General features: G+C 44.5%; 1 protein-coding gene across 1 annotated transcript; it reads left to right on the top strand.

The window, feature by feature from the left end:
* Window positions 1-987: 987 nt before the first annotated feature.
* OTUD6A (OTU deubiquitinase 6A) lies at window positions 988-1,863 on the top strand. The gene has a single exon (XM_043895387.1). The coding sequence runs from the start codon at window positions 988-990 to the stop codon at window positions 1,861-1,863; it is 876 nt and encodes a 291-aa protein (XP_043751322.1).
* Window positions 1,864-13,921: the final 12,058 nt, after the last annotated feature.

The following is a 13,921-nucleotide window of genomic DNA, read 5'->3' as shown; positions in this document are numbered from 1 at the left end:
CATGTAACAACTTGGACAAATGTCCACTTCTCTCATTTGTAATAAGGAGAAGGTTGTCTCAAGAGCCTTTTGGTTTGGGAATTCAAGATACAGGTGAGCAGAGTGGGGCAAGACGGGAGTATATTTGAACAGTTTAAGGGTTTAATTTCACTTTATTTTTTAGAACTTTTAGAGATTCAGAATAATCGTAAGTAAGTGGCTTGACAAATGCCAATTTTTGTGCTTCGTGGGCATCCTAAGGAGCCCATTTTGGAAGCCTGGAACTGAGGAGAAGGGGAATTTAGGGTGGGTGCATTCTGTTGGCACAAGCGGAAGTCTGCTTAGCTGTAGTGAATGAGTCAATGAGAGTGGCTGTTGGTTTCTCACACCGAGATGGTACAGGGTGGATTTGAGGCCTAAACTGAAAGGACTCTGTGTTCCCAGGACCATAAGGAAATGTCTTTGTTCTGACACACAAAATTAAGTGTTCATCAGTCAAGGCAACGAAAGAACTGGAGAGAGACAAGTTGCCTCCAGAACACTAGGAGCAATGGGAAGTCCAGTGTCAGAGCACACTCAGCTAACAGTATCTGTCATGTGATTCTCAAGCATGACCAGTTGTCTGCCTTGTGTTCAGGCTAGGACGTGAAGTAGGCAGTTAAGAGTCTGTGAAAACTCTCCACAAGCTCAATAGTCACACACCACAGTACAAAAGCGGGACTTAAAAGCGGGAATTAGAACCCAGCTCAAAATGGAAGCACCCGTTGCTATGGGGCCTAATGCGGGCGTATGAAGGGTCTTCCAACAGCCAATCCTAGTGCCAGACGTGTTCACGAGGCGTAACCATGGAGAGACGTTGGCCAATGGCAGAGAGGACCGTGAATAGGGTGAGAGCAACCGGCGCTTGAGGAGAGCAGAACGCAGTGGCCAGGGGAGGTTGAAGAGCTCTAGCTAGGTTGGCGGTAGTACTTAAGCTGCCACCAAACTTCTCGTCTGCCATTAAAGATCATGGAAGATTCAGGGAGTGAAAAACAGCGGATGTTACGACGCCACCACCGCGAGAAGAAAGAGCTACAGGCCCGCATTCAGCTCATGAGGAGTTCGGTCCCCAAGAGCGACAAGAAGAAAAGAAAGCAGTTGCTTCTCGACGTGGCCCGCCTTGAGGCCGAGATGGAGCAGAAGCACCAGCAGGAGCTGGAGAAGTTCCAAGAGGATTTCCCTGGTATCAGCAACCTTGATTCTGTCACTGAAGATCTAGCCAAGATGGATCTTGAGAACCAGCCTCCGCACCTCCTCAGGGCACAGAGAAAGCGCGAAAGAAGGGTTGCCCTCGAGAGAACACGCCAGGAGAGGATTGCGGAGGTTAACATGGAGTATCTGGCCAGCTTCCGCCAAGACGAGGAAGAGAAGCTCGGCGCCATCCTGGAGGCCAAGCATCTGGAGATGAAGGATATGCCGACTGATAGCCACTGCATGTATCGTGCCATCCAAGACCAGCTGGTGTTCTCCGTAACCGTGGAGAGCCTGCGGAACCGCACTGCCGAGTACATGCGGAAGCACATCGATGATTTCTTGCCTTTCTTCAGCGACCCCGAAACCGGTGACGCCTACAGCCGCGACCGCTTCTTTAGCTACTGTGACGACATCGTGTCCAGTGCATCGTGGGGAGGCCAACTGGAGCTGAGGGCCCTGTCACACATCCTGCAGACCCCCATCGAAGTGATCCAGGCCGACTCGCCAGCCATCGTCATTGGAGAGGAGTATACCAGGAGGCCGCTAATCCTGGTCTACGTGCGCTACACCTGCAACTTCGGGGAGCACTACAACTCCGTGAAGCCGCAGGAGGCCGGCGCCACTGGGGGCGCAGCCCCTCGTCTCTTCTAGGCCGGCCTTTGTCATCGCTGTGGCGGTTGCCACCGGAGCCGAAGCCGCCGCTACCAAGTCTCCCTCAGTAGACTGTTTTCTTTTTTCCTTCGGTTTTCTTGTTTTTTGTTTTTCGTTTTTTTTCTTCATTTTACTCAGAGCTCACCCCTCTTCTCTCTGCCCTCCACCCGCTACCTACCCACCTCGCTCTTCTATCCCCTACCATCTTCCCTGAGTTGCTTCTTAAGAGATCTGTATAGTCCTCCCTGAGGGGAGTGAGTTTGTCAAATTTTCACTTCTTGCCCTGAAAGGTCTCTCTCCCCACCACCCCCCAACCCCCCGTGAGAATTGGTCTTGTTACAAATAACTTTGAGGTTCAAAAAATGGCAACTTGGTTTGATGCATTCTTCACCTGGGGGGCGGGGGTGGAGCGAAAATCAGTTTAGCTCAGAATCTTCCCATTGTCCTGTGAATGTATTAATTAAAGGAGCTGATGTGATCAAAATGATTTGTTTTGAGAATGACTTTTGCTTAGTTCTTTGGGGAAAAAATGTACTGTGCACTGTTAGAAAGGGTTGCTTTTCCCTTTACCTGGGCTACTCAGGAGATGTCTCAAGTTACAGACAAGACCTCCTCTAGTATTTTGCTTTGTTTTTTCATAAAACCTTTCTTGGTTGCAAATTAATTGTAGTTTAGATGCTTGCTGAATTCTAAATAATATCGTTTGTTAAATTTGGAAGTTAAATGTAAGCATTAACTATAGAAAATAGATTTACCTAAACTGATAATCTAGATAAGATTTGCTCTAAGATGTGAAAGATCTCAATTTAATTTCCTTTATTAATGATAGGAAAGGATGTGACTTTATTCAAGTAGTTGATCTATTTTATTATATCTGCAATTGGTGTGAAGTAAAAAGAAACAAGCTGATAGGTAGCTTAACTTACTGTGAGGGGTGACATCTGAACTAGTAAGTAAGTTTCCTTTATTCTCAGACATAAGAGGGTAAAACTTTATTCAAGTAGTTGGTCTACTTTGTTCTATCTACAACCAGTATGAAGTGTGAAAGATCGGAACTTAGTAATTTTCCTTAATTCTTAGAGATAACAAGTATTTTAAAAGATTTTTAAAATATTAAAGTAGTTGACTATTGTTATATCTGCAACTGGTATGAAGCAAAAAAACTGAGCAATATACTTTTGTTAATATTTGAGACATGTTGTTATCTTGAATTTGCCGAAAAAATAGTAAAAGTGAAATGATTTGCAGTACATTTAAAAATAACCTTTAGATCTTGTATTTCAGTGAGATTGCTTGAATTCATTTAAGAGTTATTTGTACACATCTAAAATAAAATGTATAACATCAGAAAATATATGCAATGTGTTTAAAGAATAAAAGCAGTTTTAAAATACCTAGTTCTCTGTTTTTGTATAGCTGGCTTAGTTCATATAGAGCTTGTATCCCAGAATCTACTTCAGCAAAGGAATCCTGGAGGGTTAGGGAGTAGGAGTGAAGGGGGAGGACACAGTAAAAGGTGAGGCTTTGGGGAGGAGGAATGGGCCTGCAGTCTTGGTGGTAACCTGCAGTGGAATGCCTTCGAGGGAAGAATTTAGGGAGTAACAAGATAGTTGAGGCTATCCTGAGTTGATGTTTCACTCAGTGAGAACCTGAAATGGCTTCAGTTACAGGTGTTCTCATTGCTATGCATGAAAAAGAACTCCCACTTTCCAAAACTTGCCAGTCCAGTTGCAGGAGCAAAAGTACCACGGCTTTTTTTCCTAAGGGGAAGGGGTCCTGTTCTCAAAATACAAATATGGAATCCTGCCAGATTGCTCACTGTGTAAATGTGTGCAGCAGTTACATTTTCATATAGATAGTTGGCTGAGAAGAGGAAGTCCCCGAGAAAACTAGGTATTTGGATGCATTGTGAGAAGAGAACCTTTTATAGGGATGCGAAAGCTGGCTGGGGAGAGAAGAATAGGCCAGGAAGGGAGGCATAATCTGTAGAAGGGGGCCTGGATGGGAAGGAGGGTGAAAGCTGGGGAAGGGGTCAGTCTAGGAGGATGAATGGGACGGGGCAGGGGAAAGGGGAACTGGCAGAAGAAGGGGAGAGGGCTAGTTAAGGGAACCTGGGACCAGGGTGAAGAGGGAGGCCAGGCTAGGAAGGGGATAATGGGGTGGGGCTGGTTAGGGAAGAAGGACTTGGCTGATCAAGGGAAAGAGGCTTAGTTGAGTTAGGGGCAAAGGATAAGAAAGGAATACTTGACTGATAAAGGGGGGGAAGACTGGGAACTGGCACCTGACCAGGGAAGGTCTGGCTAGGAAAGTAGGCTTAAGCTGGGGAAGAGAGTGAGGCTGGGGAAAGAGGCCTGGATGTGAGAAGGGGCCTGTCTTAGAAAAGGAGCACAGACTTGATAGGATGGCACAAGCTGAGGATGGGAGGCTAGCTGGGATGGGGGGATTAGGAGGTGAAAATATCCTGGCAGGGAAAGGTGGCCTGCCTGGGGAGGGGTTCTGGCAAGGGAGTGGTGCCTGGGAGGGAGGGGACATCTGCCTAGGGAATGAGAGGGTGGTGAGAGCTTTGAATGCTGAGATGGACATAGGCTGGGCATGCAATAATAGGCGGGTTGATGGACCTGGCTGGGAGAAGGGGCTTAGCAGGTGGGGAGGGTCTGCTAGACAGGGATTCTGCCTGAGAACAAGGGTGTGTATCCTGACAGGTCCTGGCTGAGGGAGGGCACATGGTTGAGGAAAAGGATCTAGCTGAGGGTGCAGGATCACAGGCTAGGGATGGGGGGGAGGTCTGGCTGAGGAGAGGGAATAAGCTAGGGAAGGGGTTTGGCTGAGGAAGGGGTACAACAGTTGAGGAAGAGGGCCTTCCTGGGAAGGAGGCCAGCCTGGGAAAATGAGCTGTAGTTTGGAGAGAGGCTGTAGGTTCTGGTGTGAAGTGAGCCTGGCTGGGGGGAGGAATCCAGATGGGAAAGACTTGCCAGCTGGGGGCATGTGTGGATGAAGGGTTCCTGGCAGGGAAAGGTCACATGTTTGGGGGAGGGACTTTACTGGTGATGGAGAGCTGAGACAGGGGAATGCTTGCCTGGGGAAGGAGGCACTGGCTATGAAAGGCCAGTGAAGGGGAACTCCTTAGAAAAGTGGTCCAGCTGAAAAGGGAAAAGACAGGCACAGGCACCTGGCTGTCAGAAGGAGGCCCCTTCTGGGATAGGGGTCCCATGAGGGCAAGGGGACAAAGATTTGAAAAGGGGCCTTGCCTGGGGAAGGGTAGCCTAGCTAAGGAGGCTGTCAACAGGGTCGCAGATTTGGGGAGGAGCCTGGCTGGGTGAGGGTCCTGTGAGCAGAAGGGTCCTAGATGGGGAAGAAGATGGACTGGATTGAGGCCTCTCTGGGGAAGGGAGGCTGGGGCCATAGCATGATAAAGTGGCCGGGCTGCGGCACAGAGTTGCAAAACTTCCAGGTAAGTGGTTAGAGGCTGGAGAGTTGGGCACAGGATGATAAGATGGCTGGTTTAGAAAGGGGCAAATCCAAAGAAGGAGGCATAGGCTGAAGAAGAGGGTCTGGCTGAAGAAAGGATCCTGGCTAGGCAAGGGGACATAGACTGGAAAAGGAAAACCAAGTTGGGTCAGGGAGCCTGGGTACAGGCTCGGAGAAGGGAGTGGTAACACTCTGGGGCAAGGGCCTGAGTAGGGTTGCTGCAAAAGGGGATACTGGCTGGGAATGTGACTCGGCTGGGGAGAAGATCTAGGTGGGTTTAGAGGAAGCCTGCCTAGCAGGAGAAGGAAACCAGGCTGGAGAGCTAGACTTGGCCAGGGAAGCAGGCATAGGTAGCTGGGGTGGAAGGCATAAATGGACAAAGAGAGCCTGGATGAGGAGGGTCTGGCTGATTTTGAAGTACAGGCAGGTTATGGGCTTCTGATAGGGGATGAGTTATGTACAGGAGCAGGCTGCATAATGTGGGGAAATGGGACTACCTGGAGGGGGCAGTGGGGCTGGCCCCACGGGTATGTAGACTGAGGAGCAGCGTTTGGGAAGTAAGAAATGAGGAACAGGCTGGTAACAAGGACTAGGGGCCTGGTTGATACGGGGTATAATTGGTATAAGATGAAAAAGGGATTCCTGGCTTTTGAAGGAGGAAGGACTAGGGCGTGGCACCTGGCTAGGGAAGATATCTGCACATAAAGTAGGGAGGGGCTGGGTAGAAATGGGGAGGAAGGGTACACTGGCCAAGGAAGGGGGCATGGGTGGAGCAGAGGCCCTGAGTGGAAAAGAGGGCTTAGGCTGGTGAAGAGGGCACTGTCTGGATAATGTGGGCCTTGCTGGGAGTGGTGGGGGCGGGGCTTGTGCTACCCAAGGAATTCTTTGGCAGAAGGCACCAAACAACTCAGCAGAGTCCCATTTTACAGGCTTGTCCTTAAAAAAAGAGAAATAACTATTTCTGTCTTGGGAATCTAAGATCTTACTGGGTCTGTCCCCAGCATCCTCCACTGGATTTGCCTTCTTCTGGAAGGACAGGGAAGAGTAAACCCAGGCCAGATCCCACCCAGACCCAGAGCACAAAAAACAAGGTGCCTTCACTGTGGGATCTGGCAGGACAGAGGGACTTGCAGTCTGTCCCATTTTGTAACAGTGACCACAGTCACTAAGGACAGTGATTGTTCTGGGCAATTTTGCGTGCAAAAGCCATGGGGTACTGTTCCCAAAGGAATCCAATTCCAGAAGCAACTTCATTAATTTATTTACTATTCTTCATTCACTCATTATCATGTCTTTTTGCCTTAGGAGCCAAAGACAAGGACATCTAACTGGATTTGAAGCCCAGTTCATCTATCCACTTCCTATTTTTGTGACTTGGATAAGTCATTGAATCTTTCTGGGCTTCAGTTTCCTCATCAGTGACGTGGGACTATTAATACTTGTCTTAGGTATCTCTTGGGATGTTAGGTACATTAAATGAAAATACACATAAAATGTGTGATAAATGTTAGTATCATTACCTAGGGGCCTAAGACTATGACACTATCAGGTGTGGAAGCAACCACTCCTTTATTTTGTCTACAGTAACTTTTGGAGCCACTTAGCCTCTTTCCACAGGTCCCACAGTGGAAGCCAGTCTACAGTGTAAAAGCAAAAGCCACTGGAGTTTATCAAAGTGCTCTCTTGGGGACAGGGTGGCCCGTGTACAGGGACTCTTCAGGTCAGTCAGTATCTTCCTTCCAGGCTTTTTCTACACAAACACATAGACACACATATTGTAAAAAATCAAACTCGTATCATTCTATTCAAACTACCTTATTTTCTTTTACTTAACAATACAATATAAGCATTTCACTTTGTCCTTAGTCTTCAATATGATGATTTTAATGCTTACATTCTAGCCTGTGAATGTGCCATGATTTATTTATTCTATTCTATTGTTGGACACTTAGATTGCTTTCAATTTCTCACTGCTATAAATATGCCATTGTAATATCCTTGTAGCTGAGTCCTTGTCTATATTTCTGATTATTTCCTTTTGATAAGATTTCTAGAAGTGATCTAGATCAAAAGGAGAGGCTTTTAATGCATACTGGTAAATTGCCCTCCAGAAACAGTGCACCAATGTACACTCTCAGGGAATGAGTGTTATTTTTCCATATAATTGTGAACACTGAAAATTATCATCTTTGCTAATTTGTTAAGTGAAAAATGTTGTATTAGTTTACCCTTTGTTGATTACTACTAAGATGGAATATTCCTCTAAGTATTTATTAGCATGTATATTTCATTCCTGACATTTGCTTAATTTTCTATGGGTTTGTATTCTTCTTAGGGATTTTTAATTGGTCTTTCCACTTGTCATTCAGATTTTTAAAAAATAATTTTTCCTATATATTATTAACCTTTCAGTTTTACATATGCTAAAGTTTAAAATTGTAGTGGAGTCTATCTATTGATCTTTTTCTTCATGGTCTCTGTCTTTTTATCATGCTTAGAAAGGGCTTCTCCATCCCTAGGTTGAATCAACATTTTTATATACTTTCTTTCAAGTTATTTACGCTTTCTGTTTATATTTAATACTAACATATCCACCTGGAAATTATTTGGGTGTAAGATAAAGACATAAATTGATTTTCTCCAATTACAGTAATTAAGCAGTTAGCCCAACACCACTTATTGAATAATCCACCATTTCACCACTGATTTGAAGTGCCACCTTCCACATATATTCCATTCTTAATGAGAGGGTAGATTGCTTTTCAGTCAGTCACACAGATAGCTGCATTCCAGTGACCTCCATTTGAAACTGCCAGCTGTCCATTCATCCATTCACTTCATATTTATTGAGGAGAATGATGATAAACAATAGAGGTGGAGAGATAAAAAATCCAGTCCTAGTGCTCACCATCCAGCAGAGGTGGCAGATAGGAAAATAGAAATAGAAAGTAGCATGACCAGTGCTGTGATGCAAGGAAGCACAGATGAAGGACCCTTCATCAGAGCTGAGGTGGCAGGGAGGCTTAGGAGCAGCTCACAAGGAACACAGCCAGACCAGAGGCAGGAGTGAAAAAACAAGGTGTCTCATGTTCAGTGGAGCTGGAGGATAGAGGTGAAAGGTAATGGAGCTGTGGGAAAGAGGCTGCAGGGAGAAGCTAGCATGGTCTCCCAGCTTTAGTAACCATCAGTTTTACCCATAATATTACAAATTAAGTAAATACAAATTAAATTAGATACCATTTTTCATCAGCCAGATTAGCAAAGTCAAGTTTGATAATATGCTGTGTTCATGGGAGAATGCAGAAATGGGCATTCTCAAACACTGTTGATGATATGTAAACAGGACAATTTGTCAATAGATACCAAGTTTAAAGTGTGAAAAACCACTACATATATATATATAAGTATATTTCATAGATATAAATATACTGTTTCCATTGTATATGACTACAGAATATATTTTAAATGATAAGATTGGTTGCTTTTGAGGAAGGGAACCAAGTTGCTGGGGAAAAGGATGAGAGGGGGCTTTGCACTGTGTAATCTCTTAAGCAGCCAAACTGTTTTGAACTATATGAATTCATAAATAAATCTAATAAAATGCATGTAGCTTTTGACCTAGCAGTCTATACCCAGGGATCTATACTACAGATATACATATTATACAACAGTATGTTTCAAGGTTATTCATTACAATGTTGTTTGTCAAAGCAAAAACCTAGATATAGCCTAAATATCCTCAGTAAGGACTAGCTGAGTAAATTTTGGATCATCCATATGAATTGTTCCCTCTAGGGAGAGGGAAAGAAATGGGTGAGTAGGAGAAAGGTGTTGAGCTTTTAAACTATATACTTCTATATAGTTTAATTTTTTTCTGTAAAGCTATACATCTCCTCATCTCTCCCACTAGCCCCTGGCAACCAACATTCTACTTTCTGTCTCTCAAATTAACTACTCTATGTGCCTCATATAAGTGGAATCATACAGTATTTGTCCTTTTGTGACTGACTTACTTCACATAACATAATGTCTTCAAGGTTCATGGACATTGTAAGAGGTGTCAGAATTTCCTTTTTAAAGCTAATATGCCATTGTGGTATATACCACATTTTGTTTATAATGATATCACTGAATTTTTAAGTAGAAACTTTTACCTATGTAGCATCTAAAAAAAATAGAAAAAATGATTTCAAAACACTATTTCCTTTCTTCCTTCTCCTCTGGGGTAATTTAAATAGCATAGGAATTATCTGTTTCTTGAAAGTTTGAAATAGTCCATTCACTTGGGAAACTAGGCCTGGGCCTTTTTATGAATGAGACTCTCTGGCAATCAGGTACAGTCCTTGGAAGAAAAGCTATGTGATGAAAAAACAATCATAATTAATCTAAAATAGATAGGGACAAAAATTAGACAACAAAAATCAGGAGGTAAAGAATAAGTGTGAAATTTTTCTTATCTCTCAGAGGGTAAATCAGAGATACCATTTCACTTTTGAAATTGAAAAATTGATAATTAGAGGCTTAAGCATGGTGCTTACCATCATAAAAATAACTAGTAGAAACTAAAAGCAAATTGCCTATGCTCCCATTTAGAAGATACAAAAAAAGAAGAAAAGAGAAAACCTAGCCCTTGGAGCAACATATAGAAAACAAAGGAAACAGAAATAAACAGTGGACTGCCTTTTGTCATGGGGTAGGGGAGGGTGTGGGAGGAGCCAGGTAGCTTGTGCCTTTTTTTCCTAGTGTCTTCATTTTTGTACTTTGGTTTAAATTATTTTGCCTGTGGAGATACAAAGGTTGTACTGTGCGTCTGTGGCCTGTTCCTAGTTTGAAAAAGAAGACATTTTCTTATCTCATTTTGATTCTTTTTTCAGTGGTATCTCTTAGGGGAGATTATGCAAATATACATTTACTCAACCATCAAGTCCCAACTTCACTCTGAACAGGAAAAATGTACCCCCTAAATATGTTTGTGTGTGTGTGTTAGTCACTCAGTTGTGTCCAACTCTTTGCAACAAGGTCTCCTGCATTGCAGGCAGAGTCTTTACCGCCTGAGCCACCAGGGAAGTCTGAAATATGTTTACTGCTCCTGAACTAATCTTGCCAAAAACTGTTAACCACAGACCTAGATGATCTCTATAGGCCCTTCCAGTTCCCTGTGTGTCTGTTTTGGTCACCCCCACCTCTCTCTCTCTCTCTCACACACACACACACACACACACAAATTTAGGACCTGTCTCTGAACATTGTATATGACTCCTGCAACACCACATGGCAGAACCAATAGGGAAGCAGTTTTGGTTTGGCATAAAAAAGAATGTTTTGCTCATCAGAGCTATTCAAAGATATGAAGAATCATCTCACCGTGGTGAGTTCTCCGTTATTGGGGGTGTGTAAGCCCAGGCTGGATAATCATCACCTCACAGAGGTTTTCAGGCCATTCAAGCATCTAATGGGAATTTAGAAGCTTTCCACTTTACCTGAGAAATTTGAAAATGAAATGGGTTTCTTTTAATTAGAGGTAGGGAGTGAGCCAGAAGAGAACCACAGAAGCCCCATGGCATGGGGGAGAGCCGGGTTAGGAGCTGGGGGATTGCTGAAGGAGGTTTGCTAGCCCCCTTTTACACAATTGGGTCCTCTTTCTAGAACCACAGAAATGTTAATCCCTCCTCCAGGCCCTGATCAGTCTTAAGTTTGAGAACACAACAGTATTGTGTAGCTGCATGAACAGCCTAAGGTGGAGACACTACAACTGCAATATTGACTCTAGCCCATGTTCCTAAGTGCAAAACTACAGATTCAGCGGGCTTGGAGAGTTGCTCAAGGGACCTGCTCTAATGAATAGCCTAGAAACACTGGAATACATTCTTAAGTGTGTAAATAGTGCTTCTGAAATATTTGAGGGGCCTTGAAAACAGTTTAAGTATCCTAATCAGTTCAACCAAATACATTGAGTGTCTCTAATAGCAGGCACTGCTGGCTGCGTAGGGGCCCAGGAAGGCCAAGCGAGGAGCCCCAAAATAATTAAGAGTGAGTTTGTGCTCTCCAAGGTGGCCTTACAGCCTCAGAGATGAGAACCATACAAATCCTAGTGACTGCCAACCCAAAGCCCACCCTTAAGGGCTTTAGTCCACTAAGAAGATGAGGAAATGAAATGGGAATGCTCTAGGCCAGCTCGGAGTGGGGAGAAAGAAGGAACCGGGAACCTTGAAAGTTCAGCTCAGATTTAGGGGAAAAGCACTAAAGGGAAAGGCATCCCAAGTTGTGAGGATCCCAGTAGGCAAACACCAGAAGTGGCAGTGGACAAGACACGAGTAAAGAAGGGTTGTTCACATCTCCGGCACCTGTTTCCCTCCATCCTCACAAAAGCCTTCAATTTCCTTTTGGGGGTGCTATCCCTCTGTCACCCATTTGGGGTGAAAGTGGTTCACCCCCTAGGACCCTCCCCTTTCAGGTCTGCCAATCAAAGCACTGATTCTCCCTGGCCACAGTGATTGGCTCAATGTGAATCTATGGCTTGGGCCCGTCCAATCAGAGTGAAACCCATTGTTTGATGGGCACATGCACTTCTGAACCTGTGGGAAACAAAATCTGGAGCCCCAGCCATCTTAGATCTGTTGAGTTGGGGGTTGGGGAACTGCAGTGACCAGGGCGGCTCAGGTGAAGCCACCATGGAATATCACCAAATTGAATCAGCTCCTAGAGGAGGCTAATAAGATTGGCCTTCCTGGAACCGGAGGCGAGTCCAAAGTTCCTGGAAAATCCCAATCAGAATTTTGGTTGAAAGAAAAGAGGAAGGAAATTGGTAGCAAAACAGTGTTTTTCCATGTCCTTGAAGCTGCTTTATCTGAATTTCTCGGCTACCTTGGAACCAAGAAGGAGCTACGCAGGGTATTCTAACCCCTGGCGAATGGCTTCTCAAAGGAGTAAGTGGGAACTCTGGGACCTGTGGCAGTCTGAAGTGAATTAGTATTTGTCCATTCCAAGGAATGCAAGTATCACTGGGGGATCCTGGGAGTATCCAGTTTCTGATCCTTACCCTGAGTTTCTGATCATGAGCTGCCTTCCTGTAGGGCCCAGATGTAGTGACCAGCCACACCTGAGAAGAGAGAATATTTCTACTACTTGCTTCGTGCATGCGTGCTCAGTCGCTTCAGTTGTGTCCAACTCTTTGCGACCCTATGGACCATAGCCCGCCAGGCTCCTCTGTCCTAGCGATTCTCCAAGCAAGAATACTGGAATGGGTTGCCACGCCCTCCTCCAGGGGATCTTCCTGACCCAGGGATCGAACCTATCTCTTACGTCTCCTGCATTGGCAGGCAGATTCTTTACCACTAGCGCCGCCTGGGAAGCTCCCCACTTGCTCCTCCCTTCCTGAAAAAAATCTTTTGTACTGAAGAGTTACAACGTTACACTAGAGGCAGTGAAATCCATTAAAAAGTTGTTTTTCAGAAGGAATGAGACATCAGAGCTCTGCTTTGGGGATAAGGAATCTTACGGGAAAGGAAGGATTGCAAGAACAGAGATTGGAGGTGAGAAGATGATTTGAGAGGCTCTCTTTTAATCCATGACAGAGGACACTGACCTGGCCTGGGGCTGTGACAGGAGGAAGAGAACAGGGGACCAAAACGATGGACACTGGGAGTAGAATTAACGTTTGCTTTATGTGGAGGGTAAAGACAAAGGAGGGAACAGAGGTGATTCCCTGGTTTCCGGCTGGAGTAACTCAGGAAGTGATCCACTGAGATAGGCCCTTAAAATCCCTCAATTGCCAATCAAGTAGCATGTCCCCAGTTTTTCTTTTTGTACCTCTGAGCCAAACTGAAAGGAGTGTGTGAGTGAGCAGACCATCTTAGAAAGGATACACAAGAAACTCCCAGGAGATGAACTCAGCAGCTGAGAATAGGGTGAGAATGCATTGCTTATTCAAAATACAAGTATAGTTTACAATTTTAAATATATAATCAAAATTAAAAAATAAAAGCAGTACAGGATTTCCCCGGTGATTCAGTGGTTAGTACTCCACACTTTTAGTGATTCGTGTTCCACTGCCAAGGGCCCCAGCTCAATCCCTTATCAGGGAACTAAGATACCACAAACTGCATGGTCCAGCCCTCCCCCCCCCCAAATTAATAATACATAAATAAAAGCAGTAGCAAGCCAAGTGTGTGTCACCCAACAGTACTGTCACCAAGCTTGGAAGTTTTCAGTTGCTAATAATAAGACAAGAACTTCAGCAGGACAATGCAGGGAGGGCTCTGCATCCTTCTTCCTATAGTTCTCTAGTAGATAACTATTTGACCACAGTGCACAGCCTCTCTCTTTGTCCTATGCACATCCCACTGCTTTCAAGGAAAACAATTAATCATCAGAGATAATTGTCTGAATTCCCTATTTTAAAAGCAATATAATTTTTCCTGAATTCGGACCCACAATGAGTTTTGAGTTTTGCATCATTTGCAAAGCAAAATTTCTTTCTTCAGCTTCTACTCATACAGAGATCTGAGGCCCACTACAATGCCTTGTCTAAAAGTAGAACAACTAAACTTTGGTGGCACAAAGAAATTGCAGCAGAAGCTTTGAAATTTAA

Source organism: Cervus elaphus, chromosome X (genome assembly GCF_910594005.1).
Source record: "Cervus elaphus chromosome X, mCerEla1.1, whole genome shotgun sequence".
NCBI classification, from domain to species: domain Eukaryota; kingdom Metazoa; phylum Chordata; class Mammalia; order Artiodactyla; family Cervidae; genus Cervus; species Cervus elaphus.
Note: the sequence above shows the minus strand (reverse complement) of the source record. Positions and strands in the feature narration are given on the sequence as shown.